Source organism: Odontesthes bonariensis, chromosome 6 (genome assembly GCF_027942865.1).
Source record: "Odontesthes bonariensis isolate fOdoBon6 chromosome 6, fOdoBon6.hap1, whole genome shotgun sequence".
Lineage (NCBI taxonomy): Eukaryota > Metazoa > Chordata > Actinopteri > Atheriniformes > Atherinopsidae > Odontesthes > Odontesthes bonariensis.
The window spans coordinates 34,767,041-34,787,388 of record NC_134511.1 but is presented as its reverse complement, the minus strand read 5'-3'; the positions used below and the strand labels follow the sequence as shown (position 1 = coordinate 34,787,388).

Sequence of the window (20,348 nt, the reverse complement as noted above, 5' to 3'; positions counted from 1 at the left end):
TGCAAGTCAAAAGTTTGGAACAGATGTACGAAAGTATACCAGTAGTAGTCAAAGGTTTGACTGGCAGAAAATAAGGTTTTAGTTTTATACCACTCCAAAATATGCATCATGAATATACCCGCTAACCAAATGATTTTCTTAGCATAATGGTTAAAAGAAAACAAAAAGAAGCTAACTTGGCTGTGCCCAAAGGTAGAGACTAGCACTGCTTCTCATCTCGGATACATGTGTTGTTACACTACAGTGTGGTACACTATGTACAATAAACTACTTACTTAATGTGCTGAGTGAATTTTGACAGGATCATGTTATCTCTGCAGCAAGTTAGGTACTAACCAGAACTAATGATTAACTTTGACTGTAAAAGTCATGCAAGCCAAAACCACATGACTCGTAACAGCAATGCCCACACAATCTGCAGCTGCTTGCTTGCTAGCTGGTATTAGAATTGCCATAGACTCAGAGGACATATTCCCCTCCTACAAGCTACGTACATAGCTTACATGTAAAGATCAACGTAGTCAGTGCTGTTAGATACAGGTGATAGTTTCCAGCTGAAAATCTGTTGAAAAGATGCCAAAATGCATACAAAGTTACCCAAAACAACTGCTCAGTAACTTACACCATCACATACTTTAACACTCTTAAACTATATTCACACATGGACAGCGAAGATGTTCAGAAGAATGTGTGGACAATTTGATCTGGTCTTTTTCCGCCATTGCTGTTCACATCACAGCAGGAGGTTTTCTACCAAGGACACATTCTCCCTGCTGGAAATGTGAGGTAGGAAATGCAGGGGAACAGCTGTCGGGAGCGATCAGGAGATAGCACATGATGCAGAAATTAAGCTGTGGAAATTACTGTATTATTTAAAACATGTTGAGAATAGAAGATGAGGCTTTTTATTATGTTGATAGGAATACTGCCTGTATTTGTAAGTGATAATGGGGAGCGAGCAGAAAGCAGCATACAAGTCAGCAGAAAGGACAAACGCTCAACAGCATACACACAAATGCTTACTTGCTCTGCTACAGAAAGTGCTGCTGAATATTTACCAACAGCTTTATTCCTTGTCTCAATGGTTGATGTACTGGAGATCTGATTAAGGGGTTGGGTGGAAAATCTTTGCATTAAAGTCTGAAGTGAGTCTGCTTTCTCACATGCCACCGATCTGGAACAAGATATAGTTGGATATGCCATTACGTTTTTGGTACATTCTAAAGAATTGCACTTGAGTGTATCTTCTCAGTAAAGTGAGGAGATATGACAAGCATCAATAACAGGGAGCAAATTACTTTGCACTGGCTACTGTGTAAAATTGTTCTCAGAATACTCCCTCTCCCCCTTTCTACAATATTCTAAACTTAGTCACCATGAAATTTTACAGAAAAAGTTGACGTAGTCACTATGACACTCGTGCTCTAAAGCAGTCGAATGGGAGAGCTGAATGCAATGGACAAAAGATAAGCTTCAAGCCTCAGACAAGGTATATAAAAGCTGTCTGACCAACTATCAGCAGGCTGTAAAAGCTGCAACAGTCAATCATTTTGTCTGAATTATTTTTAAAAAACGCCATAGTCCTAAATTTATTTTTCAAACAATGAATTCTGTTCTCAACCTATCTACCCCTCTCTGTCCTGAGTCAACCTTTGACATCTGTGAGCATTTCTTAAAATTTTTCTCCTTCAAGATTTACCGCATACCGTCTACCATCTGTACAGCCATCCTCTTTCATTAACCCTCTAGTTTTCTTCGACCCTGCTATTTTTAAGGATTTTAAGTTTGTTTATTTGGCCCAAATCATTGACCTGATCTCTCACACCAAGTCTGCAAACTGTTTCCATATTTTGTTAAAATAATTTTTTGCATCTGTTGGACAAACTATCGCTCATATCGTAAATAGCAGTCATGTTAATGGAACCATTCCATCTTGTTTTAAGCACGCAACAATCCAACTTCTCCTTAAAAAGCCCAACTTAGATGAATATGAAGAACTACAGATCAATTTCCAAGCTTACATATCTGTCCAAAATTCTAGAAAAGAAATCATCAATGGACAATTTTCTGTTGTCCTTGTGCTCGTCATCTGCTCTGCTCAAAGTCTCCAAGGACTTGTTCTTGTCTTTAGACAGTGGTAAATGTGCCATTTTAATTATTTTAGATCTCAGTGCAGCTTTTTGGTTGATCCATCATATTCTTCTAAATCGTCTTAAAGACCAGGTTGATAGTCAGGAAGTCAGGAAGACAGGGAATCTGTCCTCCTGAATGTCCTCAGTCTCTAGTGGAGTTCCTCAAGGATCTATTATGGGACCAATCTTATTTACACACTATCTGTTTCCCATAGGCTACTTTCTTCGCAAATATGATATCTCATTCTATTGCTATGCTGATGATACACAAATCTACCTGCCCTTGTTGTGGAGAATAAAGGAGTCGGATCCGCACGGTCAGCCTCTCATGGGGAAGTTTATTGAACAAACCGTCACAGAGACATGTGCATTCAGAATGTCCGGAAATTCCCTTTGACCTCAGTTTGTGACACTCCTTTATACCGTTCTGTATCATACAATGCGTACGTGGCCAAGCCCAATCTTCTCTGAAGGCGCCTGGCTTTCGCCATTATCGTAAACAAGCTCATTCTAACCTTAAACAATATTCATATGAACCAGTCAACAAGGCACACGATGTAATTAGGCCATGTCATGACATTTCTCTCCCACACCCTTAAATTCTGAGGAATCCATTGCGGTCACTTCTGAATGCTGATAGCCTAAAAACTGTCTTCAGTAAATGATAGAAAGTCTGAGGTGTATATTTTTCGACCCTCCGACTCCTCACAGGTTTAGCAAGCCTCTTAGAGCCACTGTCATTTAAAGGAAAACTCCGGGGCATTTGAAGCGCAATCCCATTGCTAGAGGTTGTCAAATACTGATAGTAGGACACAGACAGGTGCAAATCGGCGCTCCCTGTGTGGAGATAGCGCTGTTTAGGCAGCCTGTCTTGCGAGGCTAATACGTGGTGGCTAGGGGCAAGCGCTAACCCTTCCACGTAAAACAACAACTTGCACACTGCAGAAACGTCACACCACTTTATAAACCATCCGACAATAAAGTCACAAGCCTTACCATCAAAACCATATGCATGGTTCTTACATTACTGGCATGGGGACGTTACAAAACAACTTTATAAACAGCATGTCCCTCACCGGTTATTGGTTCGCTCGCGCATGTGAAAGCCCAAAAGAGTCGATGGACGATAATCCCATATACAAAGCAATTAATCTTCTCTAGAAAAACTGCGTTCAAGTATTTAAAACATTACAATACATGCCCAGTAATATTGTTGTCTTAGGCAAAGTCCTAGAAAAAGTTGTATACCAACAGCTTAGTGACTTTCTCCTGTCTAACAATGCTTTTGATACTTTCCAATCAGGCTTTAGGTCCCACCACAGCACTGAGACAGCTCTGATCAAGGTGACAAATGACATCCGCCTGAACACAGATGCAAGTAGAGTCACAGTCTTAGTTCTGCTGGACCTGAGTGCTGCCTTTGACACAGTTGACCATGCGATCTTATTACAGAGGTTAGAAGACTGGGTGGGAATCTCTGGTCGTGCTTTAAACTGGTTCAAGTCCTATCTGGAGGACAGGAAATATTTTGTTGAAATTGGTAACTGTGTCTCAGACCAAATGGCTATGACCTGTGGGGTTCCCCAGGGGTCAATCCTGGGACCCGTATTGTTCAATCTGTACATGCTTCCACTAGGCCAGCTAATACGCAGCTATAATGTGTCCTACCACAATTATGCAGATGACACTCAGATCTACGTGTCACTGACGGCAGGAGAACACGGGCCTGTAGATACACTGTGTCGCTGCATCGAACAGATCAGTGTGTGGATGCAAAACAATTTCCTCTAGCTAAACTCAGACAAAACTGAAATCATTGTCTGTGGCCAACAGAAACAAAGAGAAAGTGTTATCAGTCACCTTGAGACTCTCTCTCTAAAATCTAGTAATCAAGTTAGAAATCTCGGGGTAATATTGGACTCAGACCTGAACTTTAACAGCCACATTAATACTGTAACATCAGCAGCTTTATACCATCTAAAAAACATTGCCAGAATCAAAGGAATAGTATCTAAACCAGACTTAGAAAGACTGATCCATGCGTTTGTCTCCAGCAGGTTAGACTACTGTAACGGCCTGCTCACTGGGCTCTCTAAACGGGCTGTAAGACAGCTGCAGTACATCCAGAAAGCTGCTGCTCGAGTCCTGACTAGAACCAGGAAATACGACCATATTAGTCCAGTGCTCAGGTCTCTGCACTGGCTTCCTGTCGCTCAGAGAATAGACTTTAAAACAGCTCTGCTTGTGTACAAGTCTCTTCACGGTCAAGCGCCAAAGTACATCTCTGACATGTTAGAGCCATATGAACCAACTCGGGCTCTGAGAACCTCAGGGAGGGGTCTCCTGCTGGTGCCCAGAGTCAGGACCAAACAAGGTGAGGCTGCGTTTCAGTTTTATGCTCCTAAAATCTGGAACAGTCTTCCAGAAGATGTGAGACAGGCCTCAACTCTGACAATGTTTAAATCCAGGCTGAAAACAGTTCTATTTAGCTGTGCATATGACACCTGAAAGTATTTTATCTGCACTCTTCACTTTTTAATTACTTAATGATTATTTTAATGGGTTTTAAATTTCTTTCTTTTTTAATTTCTTTCTTTTATTTTTTTCATTCCTTTTTAATGGTTTTATTGCCTTCTTGTGATTTTATGTAGCTGTAAAGCACTTTGAATTGCCCTGTGTATGAATTGTGCTCTATAAATAAAATTGCCTTGCCTTGCCTTAGCGCTTGCCCCTAGCCACCACGTATTAGCTTCGCATGACAGGCTGCGCAAACAGCGCTATCTCCACACAGGGAGCGCCGATTTGCACCTGTTTGTGTCCTACTATCAGTATTTGACAACCTCTAGCAATGGGATTGCGCTTCAAATGCCCCGGAGTTTTCCTTTAAACTTCAGACTTAGGCCAGGAATTGGGAATCATGTTTCATTCTGATCTCAAATTTGACAGACAGTTAAATTCAGTGGTAAAAAGTAGATTTTTTTCCAATTGAGGAACATTGCTAAACTGAAATTCATTCTTTCTAGTAATAGCTTGAGAACAGCCTTAATCACTTCAAAGCTGAATTATTGTAACTGCTTGTACTTTGGCATCAATCACTCTTTTAGCCCATCTGCAGCTAGTTTAGAATTCAGCAGACAGACTCCTAACCGGTGTCAGAAAGTGATAAAGTATCACTCCTGTCCTTCCCTCACTTCACTGCCTCAGAATTGATTTTAAAATTCTTTTGTATGTTTTTAAAGCTTTTTATGGATTGGCACCTGACTAAATTTCTGAACTCCTCTGCTCTTACTTTAACTCCAGGCCTCTTAGATCTTCTGAGAAACTGCTATTAGCTGTTCCTCGGTAGTTAGTTAAAGCTGCCGTCGGCAGGTTTTCAAAATTCAAAATTCCGAGTCCACAGCTCCAAAGCTGTGGATCAGCCTTCCTCTTTCAATTAAATAAACCCTCTCTACTGACAGCTTTAACTTCATTTAACATTTTAGTATTTCTAACACTTTTAAGCATTTTGATTGTTTTATTTTCTTGCTTTTTAAGGAAGTATTTTTTTTATTAGGTTTCTCTGTCCCTGCTTATATGTTTTAGTTTTCTTTCCTTATTTGTGTTAGGTTCTGTACAGTATTTTGATCAACTGTGGTTGTTTTGAATGTGCTTTATAAATAAATTTGATTAGAATTGATGTGATTTATGAACACACTCATTGTACTGTTTTTTATTCTTGGTTACTGTACGAGCAGAAATGACCATATTTGAACAAGAAGACGGAGATGAAGAATCCTGATCTAAAACTAAGGTCTACTTTACATGTGATTATGGAATTATTTTCAGAAGGACCACCACCAAACAGATCAGAAGGAATGAATGAGCTAATGACACCATAATGACTTGCAGACTAAGTCTATAGACTTTGTATTTCATGATTGATTGGTTGATTCTCTCTGAATGGGAGTTTGCATTGCAAAAATTGCAGAAGACTGTATTAAATAGAAGTTTATTTGTTGGGTGTTTCTACCTTGGAGTACTGTCCATGCAGCATAAAGTAAATCTTTTGTAATGTAAGTGAATGGTGTTTAGTCCAGACAACTTATACAAACTATTATTGTTTAGTGAACACATGAACACAGCAAACGAACAGTCATAACAAGAAAATGTTGAAAATATTGGTTAAAAGAAATTAAATTTAAAAAAATTCTGATGTAATCATCTATCCTGAATTGTAACCTTTAAAAAAATGTAATGAAATACAAAGGAATTGTAGTCTACTAATGGTAGTCTTAGGTATAATGCACCTTTATGGGAATTTACAACATGGTTTTGACCATCAATTATCTCTGTATTTATCAACTATCTATCAACCGCTTGCTGGCTGTTATGCCAATTTAATGTTTCATCTGTGATGTGATTGCAAGCTGCGAAAAGGCCACTCAGGGAACCACCTCAACAATTTGCCTGGAACTGTTTTTTCCAAAAGCGCCTCATTAAGTTCACATATTTTGAGTGAATTCCCACTATTAACTGTGGCAAGGTAGAGTTAGACCACCCAACTCCGCCTCCATTCAAAACGGCCACCTGTTATTTAAGAAGCCACCCCAACGTTCAAGATGTTATAGCTCCAGTAAAAGTAAAACAGGGAGAAGAGAAAGAAGTTTGAAGCCACACAAACTTACTATGTCAGTGAGTCTTTTATTTGCGACACTATTTGAACTTATCTGTGTTTTTATAGACCGTAATCTTCTTTGAAGTTCATAAGATTGACAAATTCACAACTTCAAGAACATTGTGCATTATCAAAGGTTGTTCTTTGAACTCAAACAGTTCTTCCTCATCTTTTAGGAGTTTCTGACTCAACAAAGACATGTTAGGAAGTAAGCAATGCCATTTTGGATCTGTTCATATACTTTACAGTTTTACAATGGATGTTTTCCTTACTAAAAACAAGTTTATTAAAACTTGTCACAATACAATATATCTATATTCACTGAAGTCTTTAAAAGTTATCAAAAAATATACTCACGGTAAAATAGGGTTTAAGGTAAAATAGGGTTTAAAATGAAAGGCGAGCTGTATTGCCAGCTGTCAACTGTTCAGATGAGAAAATTATTTGTTTGAAATTCTTTTAGTAAGACAGTATTTTGACATGCTAGGAAATAACAGCTTTTCAATAGTGAAATTAACATAAATCGTATAAATATTTGGATTAACTAAAATGACAAAAACGAAGGATAAACATGAAAAACATGCAAACTTTGTTTTGCTACATGTGATAAACTCAAATAAATTATTATTTTTTTAAAAATTCACTTTGTAGTGTTTCATGGACTAGTTGCATGCTTTCAGAGGAGCCTCTCGGCTACAAGATGATGAACTTGAAAAGGCTTTAGGTTTGTTATCTGGCCCGCATGACGCTGATAACATGGACAGCTCGACTGGATATGGATGAAGCTGGATGGTCCCACGAAAGGTAAAAGCAATACACACATGGACATTTTTCTGGAGTCAGCCTCTAGCCGCTGTCCATACTATTGTATTTTAAAGCATTTTGTTATTGATTTAACATTTTCACATTTCAGACATGAGGGTAAGTCTGCTCTTTATATAAATTCTGTGCTATCTATCAGATACCAAAAATATGAGGAGTTACAAATAAATTAGAAAAAGAACATGGAAGGGGTGTTAGGGTGCCAGTTGAAAGCGTAGGGGAAAAACTGCTCTTGAGCACACTGCAAAGACAACCTCCAATTGCGAACTCCTCCATACACTGTATGTGTGAGCAAAAGGACACACCTTTGCTGTGCGCAATGGAGCTGGAGTCTAATAAATTATTAAAAAAAGTAAACAAAACAACGCTTTTCTACAGTCAGGTCTTACGAGTTCTTCTTTATTATCCAACATGATTCTAGATTAATTATATGTTGTTTAATTTGTTCAGACTGAAAAAAATATGTTTTCAGTGTTTCAATTTAAACTTACACACCTAATGGATTGTTTTGTACACGACTGCTTTAATCAAGCATTTAAGCTTTATGCACTGAAAAATAACTGTTAAAGTCACATTGATGTACAACAGAGTTCCTTCATTAAGCTAAACAGCCAATCAGAGTAATTACTTACCAACTGACTCAATGATGATTTAACATGACAAATTGGCTAAAAAAAGCCCAACAGACTCGAACAAAGCCAACGGTGCCTTATATATCGAAAGAGAGAAGAGAGACAGACGAGCACAGGCGTGCACAGCCGCTACTAACGTTCCCAACTGCTGATTGTAGGCTTGGTGAAAAATGCCGTTGGGTCAGGGAGTTAAAAGTGGAAAAGGGGCCATATGCACCCCTGTTCCCTACTTCCTGTATTCCTCTTTTTTGGTATCCATTAGTCAGAGAACTCCAATAGCCAAAGATTGCCTTCATGAGTGGTTTTATGTCTGTCTTGAGCAACACTGTTATGTTGACAAAATCTGTCTGTATTTAGACAAACTTCACCTGCCAAAATATTCAAAACCACCTTTTTGTAGCTACCACCACAGAATATGTCTCCGGGATGGGGTTCGGTTGTGATAACAAACACACAGACATACACACACATGTTCAATATCATACCTTTGTGTCTATAGGACTATTATGAAAAGTAAATATGTTTGGAGCCAGCTAATTATTAGCTTAAGTTAGCACAAAGGCCGAAGATAATAGAAAATAACCAGAAATGCTTTGGTGAATGCTGGCCCAAAAGTTAAACAATTTCAATAAATCCTCAAAACTGAATTGTAATGCATCATCATCTAACCTTCTATATTTTTTTATTCAAGGGTTTATGTTGCATGCACTATTGTAGTCTTGAAGTTCTTGCCATAAGTGACATGCCATACTGATCAATCAACCCTGTTCTCTGTGGAGCTAACACAATGTTCCCCTGTGCATCTGACAGCCATTCCTAGCCCATTTACTGTCAAATGGGCTCTGCTCTCTTTGCCTGAGCTCAGATGCAGATTTATGCCAGAGCAATGCCGCTTCTTGCATATTAGATGAAAGCCTTGTTTGCATATACCCGCTCTCTCTCCCCCCATCATCCCCCCTCCTTTCTCTCTCTTCCTTTTTTCTGAGGCGTCACTTTAATATGTATGCAAATGGGCTGCGCTCCACGAGCAGATATGTGTGGAACCCTGTCCTGCAGTCAGGAGGTGTAGGAGAGATTGTGTTTGTATTTATGAGGCATGGGCCCTGCCGCTCTTGGGAGAGAAATCGCTGCTCGTAGTGTGGTGGAGGCTCTGCAGTGCAGGCAGAATGCAGATATGCCAATAACAAATGTCATGGTTGTCACTAATGATAAGAGGAGACAATTAAACAATACCATAGCTGTAATGTAACCTGCTTTTACAGCCTCTTGTATACACACACAAACAAACACCTGTGCTATTGTATTACAGCTGTGGCATGAAGCAAGCTAACTGGCTGTTCTGGAATGTTCTGCATATTGCAGCAGATCTCTTCCTCAACTCTGCTCATACCTGCCTGGGAGTACTGGGTGATTGGTGTGTGTAAAGGACCAATCTATTGATCCTGTACATCCCTCAAGAGGTTGAGGATCACTGTCAGGAGCTGAGAAAGAGAAGACAAGGTCAGGTCACCTATTGGAGAGAGGCCCCCCCTAACCAATTTTATCAGTCTAAAGCTTCCTAGACAGACCTCAAAAGAACTTGATCAATAATGTCTCAGTGATAGTGGAAATAGAAATTATATGAGGTGTAAACTCTCTAGTAGAATCTAGTTTCAAATAAAAGGAATTCATTTCAGATGAGTGTTTCAAAATTACAGCAAAAAAAAAATAAAAGGAATGAAAATAACAATGATTGGCTGGTATTATGTTTAAAACAATAATATCATGGCTTGGTGCCAATCAGCGATGTACTAAGGCAACACACACACACACACACACACATGCTCGCCAAAACTGTGTGCAAATCAAATGTCTGTTTCCTCTCTCTTTCCAACTCTCTCTACCACACTCTCTTCTACATACACACACACACGCGCACACACACTCACGCACACACACCCTTCCTCCATCATGAATAAACCATACTGTGTCTGTGAGTCATATACCACCCCCACATCCCTCTCTAACCCACTCCCCCATTCGCTGCTGCAAGAGTAAAAAACGCTAATTAACGTGATGGCTAGCTCCAGCTCCTGTCAGCAGCTTGTGGGGGCCTCTCATCCAGCCAGGCTCCACTGGTCTCTGGTTTTAGCAGCTCTCTCCCCAGCCGCCATCTCTGGAGAAACCAGGGCCCCTCATTCATATTCAGCCCCAGTCCCAGGCACCTGGAAGGAGGCAGCACCACCTCCACCAGCACCACACATCCCCCACTGTGTCTATCACCAGCCCCCCCAGTTGAGCCCACCTCCTGCCAATTCTGGACCCTCACCCCACCCTGCATTACTGGCAAAATAAACCAACAAAATTTATCCCTTAGCCCCAAAACATACACAATCACTACGTTTTTCAAAAGCAGAGTCTAACTGAAATACGAGCCTGGGCCAAGAAACTCTATTAGGAGATGTGGGAGCAACAAACTCCATCTAGGAGATGACACAACCCAACTGATGGGTTGAATCACCCAACGGTGGAAAGAGCGGGAGTGAGAGAGAAAGAGACAGAGGAGCTGCATGCCTTGGTGGACTAGCTCGGTAACCATGACAACGCAGCCGGGAGAGCAAGAAACAGGAACATACAGAATCTGTTTCTGCTGAGACTTGCACATGTGGCACAGTGCTGCTTTCCCTCCAAGAAGAAATGAAGGGGAGGTGTGTGTGTGTGTGTGTGTGTCTACGCTTTTATGAAACATACATGCCTGCTGTCTCTCAAGCCCAACTCACTTGCCTGCCTTAGTCACTGAGTGAGTCACTACACAAAAGATACTATGGTGAAACACACAACGCAGTGTTTAGTGGCAGGCCTTCGTCTTTTTAAACACATCGAGGCAGAGGTCGGGCTGCAGTATAAGAACAGAAAGATCAAACATAAAATATATAGGCAGGAAGGCACAAAATTTTCCCTTTACAGCCGTTGTTTCTGCCGATTTTCCTTCCCTGTGCCTCTCTGCCGCTCCCCTTCTGCCTGTCTTTTCTCTTTGCTCTTGCTCCCTCTTTCTACAGGCTCAGTCTAACCTCCCCCTCCCCTTTCCTCAAGGGAATAAAGGTCGTAACGCAAATGATTACTCAAACCCGAGTTGCCATAGAAACGCAGTCATGTGACTAGGGAAGGCATGCATAGACCACAACAAAGAGGAGGATCAGGAACCAGCTCTGGAAAGAGCTGTAGCTCGCCTTACTGGTGCCTCAGTGTATTTCACTCAAACTCAGGCTTATAAAAATAGGCAAGCTGCATGAAACACAAGGGGGAGAAAAGTCGAGAAAACAACTCTGAAAAGAGCTGAGAGCTGCGACTAGAGGCTGTAATGAATCTCGGCAGTAACACTGCAGTGTGCCGTATATTCTGCCATTCACTAGCATACCATGGGTGTGTCCTATTCATCATGTCCTTCTTGGAGGCAGAGCTCAGGCGCCAGTTGTCTGGAATTTCTGTGAAATGGCGTCAGTTGTAGAATTGTGGAGGGTGGTGGACTTGTGAGCTTCTAAAATAAGAGTAGGAGAACGGAATTCAAATTTTTAGGCGTACTACACCTTCAAATTAGTCTCCCTCAAAGAACAAAAGCAGAATTTGGTATAACAGTGTGATTACTTGTTAGTTATTTTTGTTTAAAAGAGATTTAAAGCACTTTCAATGTTAACAAAAACTACCTATACGTAGTGAGGAAGATTTTTAACCTAAATTTACATTTAAGAGATAAGATAAAGAATGTTTCTCAGGTGTGGACTTAGTTTTCCATCTGATAAAATAAATTCTAATTTTGACCCACTCTAAATGGAGATTTACTACACAAACAAAACCCCTTCAGTGTAATCATACAACGTTGAGCTATGAATGAAACTGTTGCAAACTGTTGAATGCGGCAGGAAGTATTCCTCAATCTAAAGCAGGAACCAACACCTGGAGTGGAATTAGAAGGTGGCCTGCCCCAACAGGACTCAGTCATTCTGGATCCAATCCGCCCCCACTGAGATTAGTCTGTTCTCTGGCTGAACTCAGCGCCCTGCGACCATCTCTCACAAACCACCCAGCACCCCTCCATAAAACACACTCACACACATCCTAACACCCCGTCAAAGCATTCAAAAGTGTCTGATGCAAACAATAATAATCTTGTAGGCGATAAAACTTGTGGAGGCCGGGACAGAAGATGCTGATAGCCACATTCATCTCAGTGTTAACAGCATGAATTTTGGTGCGCTCCATCAACACAAGCAAAGCTAAAGGACGGGATACATTTTCTTCTGATGAAGTCACCACATCTGCAGTTATGAACACTGTTTCGAAGTCTATGTCTCCTACATTTTCTCCCTCTCTTTCAGTCACATCCATATCAAAGTTTGCCATAATGCCAGAAAAATACACAGTAAGATGATTTATGGGAGCACGCATGTAAACAAACAATCAAGTGGCATGTGAGCGTGCAGTGTGACCCCCTTACTGACTGCTGAAGTCCACCTCAGCTCCCATGGGGTTACAGGCAGCAGCTGAGTGTTCAGTGGTGTCTGCAATTATCCCGTGTCTAGACAATGTCTAGTGAAAGACAAGGAGATACACACTCTCCACAGGCTGCTCTCTACAGGAGAAAAGGCCCAGAACAGACCACGATGACTTTCAGTTAGTGACATAGTTGTTGATGAAAAGGTTATGGCCAGACTAAAAACCTGGTAAATATACACAGACATAAAAAAATCAAAAAGAAAAACCTTGTTTTGAAGAGTTTTCCCCTTTTCTATATTTATATCAATAAAATGAGGTCTATCGTGAATCAAAAAGAAAAGAAAATCAATTTCTTGTGGGTTTATCCTTTAAACCTCTACTCTATTGAGGGCTGAGACCTCACAGGATTTTCTGAAAATATATACAAATTGGATCTAGTCCTCAAAAAGGTGAGCTGAAAAACAAAACATTAGTAATGGGTGAAGAGTAGGAATTATGTCACGGATCGAGTAAAAAAAAATATCTTAAACAAGGAGAGCAAAGGAGTCCTGTAATATAAAGTTTCTCTATTTCAAAATATTACAAGTCAGCTGTGAATGTACTCTTCTGAAACATCCTGTTTTGTGAATCATGTTTTAGGCTGCTTTCTGACTACAAACAAAACATAGAGCTAAGTTTTTAAATATCAAACTTTCTAACAGAAACCCCATTGCTGTTAAGGTCTCACCTTGGAATGCAGCACCTCCTGCATATGAAACAATTATTCAAGTAAAAAACAACTATAAAATGAAGCAGAAACACGCAGAGTCTTAAGGCAGAGGTTCAAAGATACAATGGGCTGTGGTAAGAGAAAAGGCTATGAGCAGGTGTGGTGGGAAAGACCCATGGGCTTCAGGGGGAGAATAGATCAATAACTAATTTCAGTGCAGAGCTTCACTCGCACTGTTTTCCAATAAATGCTGGATGGAGAGTACTGGCTTAGCCCTCCCCCCGCTATCTCTATTCCATCACCTTCTACAAGCAGAGATTGGAGTCTGTGGAAGAAGCTTGTTTTTGTCCGTGCTGTGCACATTTGCTGGATTGGGATTATATCCCTGCAGCTTGTGTATAGCAAATATCTAATCCAACACAGCTATTTCTGTGTCTCCCATAAGCGCTCTCTCATCCGTTCCACACATCCCGTGTCTGTATCTTTAATGTTTTTTTTTGCCTCCTGCAACCCCCTCCCACCGTTCCTTATTCAACCCAGACAAGTACTGAGGTTTTGTCAAGAGTATGCAGGCAGATTCAGTCGGACAGGAGAGTGAAGCGTGTGTCATGCAGCCCTGCTGCTGCTGCTGAGGCTCTTCTCCTCAGAGGCTGTGACCTAGATAACCAAGAGGAGCTGGAGCGCCTGCAAGCCTTGGAGCCACTCCAGCTTCGGCAATGTCAGGAAGGGGTTAGTTGTGTAACACAATGTCCTATTTAGTTGGCTTGTCATACACACGCACATGGAGACATGAATCCTAACACATATGTACCCTATGGTGCTCCTATACCATCATAGTATGCTTCCTCTAGTGCGTTTTTTTCTGTTATTGAATCTGTGATGAACCGAATGGGTTTCGCACATGAGTAGGTGAGTGAGTGAAAATGCAGCCCCAACATTCATCAGGATTTAAACATTAAGAATGCTTGGTAAAACTTTCTACTCCAGCAGTCATTACAGCCATAGTATGTCAGAGCATCTAAAGGCACACTCTTCCCGTTGTGCTGTAGCATTTAAATCCTGCCTCTTTATTTCAGCAACGATTCAGCTGAGGTTTGGTGTATGAGCACAACCACGAGGTAAATGCATGGCATCAATTTTACAAGTAGCATCTGAATGTGGCACTCTTACCCGGAGCTGCACTGCCACTACCTGGACAAATAAACACAGCATGTTGAAAAATAAGAAAAAGTACCCTATTCACATATATATAACAAATCAACAGCTTAGTGTTGGTGAAACAGTTTTTATTTTTCCACCTTCACATACACAAAATCCAAAACACACCAACAACACGTTGAAATAATAAAATATTGATGGACCCCACTCTGCTGGATCGACTTTAATGGGCTTCACTGTGAAAAACTAAATCTTTAACACTCACATCTGATCTTCTTTTGATGTGCAGGTGCAACACTGCCATCTGGTGGCTTTAATTCATACTGCAATTTTTATTTATGCAGATGTACTTCACACAATGTGATCCTCACGAAGAAAAGGCCGTCACAAACCAAAGACTAATTTGTACAAACAGAACTTTGCATCTAAAAAAAAATCATATATACATTTGTCTGCGAATATGGCACAGACGATAGAAAAAAGAAGAAAGGCCTCATAGGTGTGTTAAACCTAGCTTAATTTATCGAGGAAATGTTTGGTGTTTTACACAAATTGCAACAGCTACGTTTTTTTTTTTCATTTCAGATTTTAGATTGCACAGAAACTTGTCAGTTAATATTAGCGCTGGCTCTGTTGGGGCTTAAAGCAGCCCCAGCCTGGCTTTGGGGTATATGTGTGCTCAGGAAGAAGAAAGTCTTTCAGTCTATCTGGTAGAGGCAAGGCTTTGACTCTATCTTCCAGTGGCCAGGGTTGTAGGATGCTCCTTATGAATGCCCTACAAAGGAAACGCAGGGGAGGTGGGCTTGCTTCACACTCTACTACACGGCTGTGTAGGTCTACCAAAGCCTGAGCATAAGGGTGAGAGTCCTGACCGGGCACAGGGAGCTTCAGTCTCGGAGGGAGATGCAGCTTGGGGACATTTACCCTTGCTAAGTCCAGCAACACCTCAGCTTGCTCTAAGAGCTCAGCGGCATGACTTTTATCAGAGCACTGCTGTAGGGCTGTCTGGAGCCTCTGGAAAAGGAGGCTGTAGCCCGACCAACAAGAGTCACTATGATGGGAGCAAACCAAAGAGGCTCCGCTCTGGATTAAGAGCACAGCCAGAGGGAAGAGCAGGTCGAAGTGCTCCAGGCTCGTCTGCATCAGGGAGGGCTCTCCATCCTCATTCAGACAGCAGCTGGGGTCCACACCATGAGTCAGCAGGAGCTGTGTGGTTTTCAAACAGAAGTTACCGATCTCAGCGGCATCCTCTGTACTGGCCTCCAGAGCCTCTTTTACCAGAAACACCAAGGAAGACTCAACCGTTTCCCCATCTACAGTTGCAGCATTAACGTCTGCACCTTTAGAGAAAAAAAAAAATAAATCACCAAGAAAAGAAATTGGTGCTCAATTCCAGAAGAGTTAAACACTGCATACATCAGACCATGTGTGCTTGAGATAGTGAAAATGAGATACTTAGCCAGCTGGTCAGTAAATAATATTCAGCAGTGACTTGACAGCTTTGAACTTTAAAAACAAAGACTTTTATACTGACTCTAGGTACTCAGCCGCTCTTGGTTACTTTTTTGTTTAGCTTGTAACCCAAACTTTAAATATTTCTCTACAATCTGATGTAAAAAAATAAATAAAACCCAGTAAAGACAGAGCACAGTTTGTGATTTCTAAGTTATTTTTTTTTTTTCCAATGAATGACAAGAGACACTGCTATGAAAAAATATTCTTATATCCCAAGAAAACCAAATGGCAATGAGCTTAACATTACCAAACACAGTCAAAGAAACTAATATTCCAATATTGTATCTTTCATGTTGACTGCTGCACAGCAATTACTGGCCTTTTGACGTTGGCATAATCAAAGAAAGGTTTCCAATATTGAGATATATTCATCTTTAATTCAGTACTTAGGATGATGTCTTTCACTGTTTTTCCTATATTTCTGAACAAGTTTGGTTATTAATGAAAAACTTCTTCATGCTTTGTTGTTCTCTTTTAATGTACAAAAACATGTTCTGGGTGGTCACGATAGGACAGTAATCCTGAAATACTGAAAAACTATTTCCTCATGTCTTCAAGTATTGGATAATGAAAGTGCCTTTCTCATTACGCTTGATTAAAAATATATATAAAAAGGACAGAACAGTTCATTGAGAAATCTTCAGTAAAACCTCAATAAAGACTTTCGTGCAGGAGAAGTTCACCTTCACTTTAGTTGTCTTAAAAAGAGCTTGTGTGTGTATTTTGTTCTGAATGTAGCACTTTAGTTATGACCAAACACAAAATGAAGACGATGGGCAGCTTAGCATCAATACCTCTTTCAAGCAGAAGCTGGATGTTCTCTGTGTTGTGCACAGTGAGTCCATCGCTGCTTGCTAATGCATGGAGCAAAGGCGTTTTCCCTTTATAGATGAGACAAAGCAATCATCTTTCAGAATGAATGAATTGATGGATATATGATTGAAATCTGTTTTTGGTTAGCATTGCTGGTGCAGACTTACCATGCTTATCCCTTGCATTCACATCTGCACCCAGGTCCAGCAAGGTGAGCAAACAGGGCAGTCTCTCAGACTCCTCACTGGCAAGGTCCAAGGAACTGCTCTCATGAATCTACAAACATATAGCGTGTAGTTTTTACTCCTAATGATAAAGATCAGAGGACAGAATCGAGTGAGGAAAAAAAACAAAGACAGTTGATTACTCACCCTATCCCTTTTCTCAATGTCTGCTCCGTGCCCAACCAGCAGCCTCACCATGTTTGGCCTGTTCCTCAAAACAGCTATGTGTAGTGGGTTGTAGTAGGACACTGGGTCTGGAAAATGGAGATAAATGTCCATGTCAATCAAAAGGAGTTTTTAATCAGAGAGATTAAATATATCTCACAGAGAAAGATTTACCAAAACTCTATTGTCTATAAGTGTCAATGAAAAGCTACGCAAGCTAAGCCTGAGTCACTTCAGAAAACCAATAAGTATATTCACTACATATAAAAACAGAAAAGCTGATGGGAAATGGAGAACAAAAGCAGAAGACATGGGCAACAGAGGCACAGCATTAGACATGAACTATACCAAATATGAACTGAATAAGCACTTGCATCAGCACAGGTGATGTTTGAGGGCTCGTGGTCTATTTTTAAACACAAAAGGAAACTAGGCAAATACTAGAAAAAAAATGGCGAAATAGGAGCCCTTTTGCATGCTATGTGGAAGCATTTGTCAGTGCTAACTTACTAGTAAGAGACATTCAAGAAATGTGAAAGATGAATGAAGCAGCCTCTGCAAGCATCCACTAATTATGTCCCTGGGGAGGCACATGTCGAAAACCACCAGAGGTCACCACTGCAAAGTTTAGCTGAGCCCTGACAGGTTTCATCCCAGCAGCAACACATATAGCGTGTTCCACTGGATTTTGCTGTGGGGAGACTAATCCTAGACAACTTGCTCATTATACATATGCAGCTACTTGGCTAAACGTGGAAAATATCAGTCCTCTCACATTTCAAAGTGCAATCTGTCATTCAATGTTTACTATAAACTTGGGAGAGCAAACAGCTGTATAAGTGACTTCGAACATCACCACATATAAAAAGAGTGAGCAAGATGAATGCGTAATAACCAATTACCTTCCACTCAGTTAAAAAATACATTTTTCTTTGATAAGAATTTGTTACAACTCACAAACCAATTTGTTCTAAGTTTTATAGTTGCCTTTCCCTTGGAAGGCCATGTGCTATGATGTCACTCATTTAATGGAAATACACTAAGTGGTGAAACCTAAAATATCAGAAATTACATTTTAAATCACATCTTGAAGTTTGTTCAAGATGTTTGTTTGGCCTCCAGTCAAACCTAAACTTAGCCATCCAGGTCTAAGTTAAGATTCTATGGCATGTTTGGCATTAGTGACAAAAGCTGCTACTATGTAATAACTTGACTTGGAGCTTATAATACAAGCTGTATCTGTTAATAGACAAACTATACATATGCTTGCTCTAACTCTTAGTTTTGACATTACCAATGATTGACAAATAGACCACACCCGATGCCATTCTTTTTCTTTTTTCATTGAATCAATAGGCAGTCAGTGTCAAAAAGACACAGTAGTGTCAATATACTTAACACAATCATGATTATATTAATTTCCCTTTGGGATTAATAGAATATTATTTGACTCACTCCAGTTCAGTTGTTTTCATGAATGAGTAATTTCCATATCACAATTGAAATTTAGTGCAGTCAATGCAGGAGTGGTTCTGTAATGTCATGTAAACAAAACGAGGCAATCCAAAACAATTACTCACCTTCAAAGTTTATATCAGCTCCATACTGCAGGAGGATTTTAGCTGCATACACTAGTCCCCGCTCTGCCACTTTAAACAGGGCATAGCTGATGCCTTCCAAAAACACTTCTGACTGAGACTCTCGCTCCAGAAGCTCAACTAAAGAGCTACACCGACCAGACTCATCTTCAGGAATTCTGACAAAAAAAATATGGGAAAATTTCATGCATCAAACACCCAGAAACGCCACCAGTGATTTAAAAGCATTTGGGCCATTTATCTTTTTATGTTTTAACTATTGTGATTTAAGTTTCTTTGCGTAAACTGACAGTTTGGTGTTGGTTTGGCTAACTTCAATCTTATTGAACTTACAAAACGACCGAACAGCAACCTCAGCTTTACCTGTTCTCGTTACTGTCCTTTCCTTCCTCCAGTCCAATAACACGCATGACAGCATTTACCAGCGGCTGGTACTCATAGATGATCCTTCGAAACCCATGAAGGAAAGGCATGGCTTCTCCGCTCACAACACTCGTATTTTAGTACAGAAGGGGGAAAATGCTCTGAAGATGTGCCACGAAGAATGAATGCGACTCGTATCACGGGCCTGGCAAATGTGTTTTTAAAACTGGGTGGTTTGAAATGTAAACGCTTTGTAGGATGTCTTACATTTTAAATAGCCCATTTACATATTTTTTCCTCACACAGTAAGGTTAAATTTTAATAGCAGTATTATTTGGCTAACTGGTTTATAACATCTTAAAGTTACGTTCCAATAAAAATAAAAACCTTACGCCAAACACATCTACTGCTACAGTCAATGTTAGCATCATTGGCTAAATGGTTCCCTCATTTACATGCCTCCTCTATCCATAAATATGGATGAAAAACTTTAAGAGTAGAAGAAACTCATTTATTTTATCAGCACGTACTCACGCCAGTCGTATTTTTCAAAACAGGAAGTTGCCTCCCTTACGCCCTTATCAGTCCGACTTTGATATAATTCCCATTTCAACCACGAAGCTAACAAAGGTTCCTTGTCGGCCTGTTAAACATAAAAATAAAAAAATCATGCAAACAAGCCATGTAATGGTGTTTTTCAGATGTGTAAAGAAGCATATGCGCTGAATTAGCCTTTTAAAAGTCAAACCGACAGTCACAGTAACATGGATTAAACAGGGCTATTAGTTGTGACCCTGGGGCTATTTCAGAGATATCTCAAATCAAGTGCAGACGGTACATTTTGAAACGTATCTAGGTTTGAAGATACGTAGCTACTACATCTAAGTGTAAACAGACAAAATATATCAAGCAAAATTAATATTTTCTGTTAGAAATTCAGTAAGTCAGTAAGTACCTCAATTTTTTCTTTCTGTATAATACAATTGGCAAAAAAAGAAAGAAAAAAGGAACTCTGTAAAAAATGCAAATGAAAGTGAATGAAAATAGAGGTTTTTTTAAAATAATATATGGCCATTTAGAATTGTATGTT

The 20,348-nt window shown here is 40.1% G+C and overlaps 1 protein-coding gene across 1 annotated transcript; it reads right to left on the bottom strand.

Annotated features, from left to right (window-relative positions):
- Nucleotides 1-14,691: 14,691 nt before the first annotated feature.
- On the bottom strand, nt 14,692-19,840 carry asb6 (ankyrin repeat and SOCS box containing 6). The gene is made up of 6 exons (XM_075469108.1): nt 19,259-19,840; nt 18,878-19,053; nt 17,280-17,386; nt 17,076-17,184; nt 16,890-16,976; nt 14,692-15,920 (listed from the first exon to the last, which is right to left on the bottom strand). Exons 1-6 carry the CDS (start codon nt 19,366-19,368, stop codon nt 15,199-15,201), a joined length of 1,311 nt encoding a protein of 436 aa, XP_075325223.1. The 5' UTR covers nt 19,369-19,840; the 3' UTR covers nt 14,692-15,198.
- Nucleotides 19,841-20,348: the final 508 nt, after the last annotated feature.

Excerpts from the sequence above, each read along its gene's own strand:
- asb6 (XM_075469108.1), bottom strand. The coding sequence starts at position 19,368 with ATGCCTTTCCTTCATGGGTTTCGAAGGATCATCTATGAGTACCAGCCG. Across the intron at positions 19,054-19,258 it reads AAGGACAGTAACGAGAACAG|AATTCCTGAAGATGAGTCTG; the intron begins GTAAAGCTGAGG and ends TTTTTTTGTCAG. Across the intron at positions 16,977-17,075 it reads GAATGCAAGGGATAAGCATG|GGAAAACGCCTTTGCTCCAT; the intron begins GTAAGTCTGCAC and ends TCATCTATAAAG.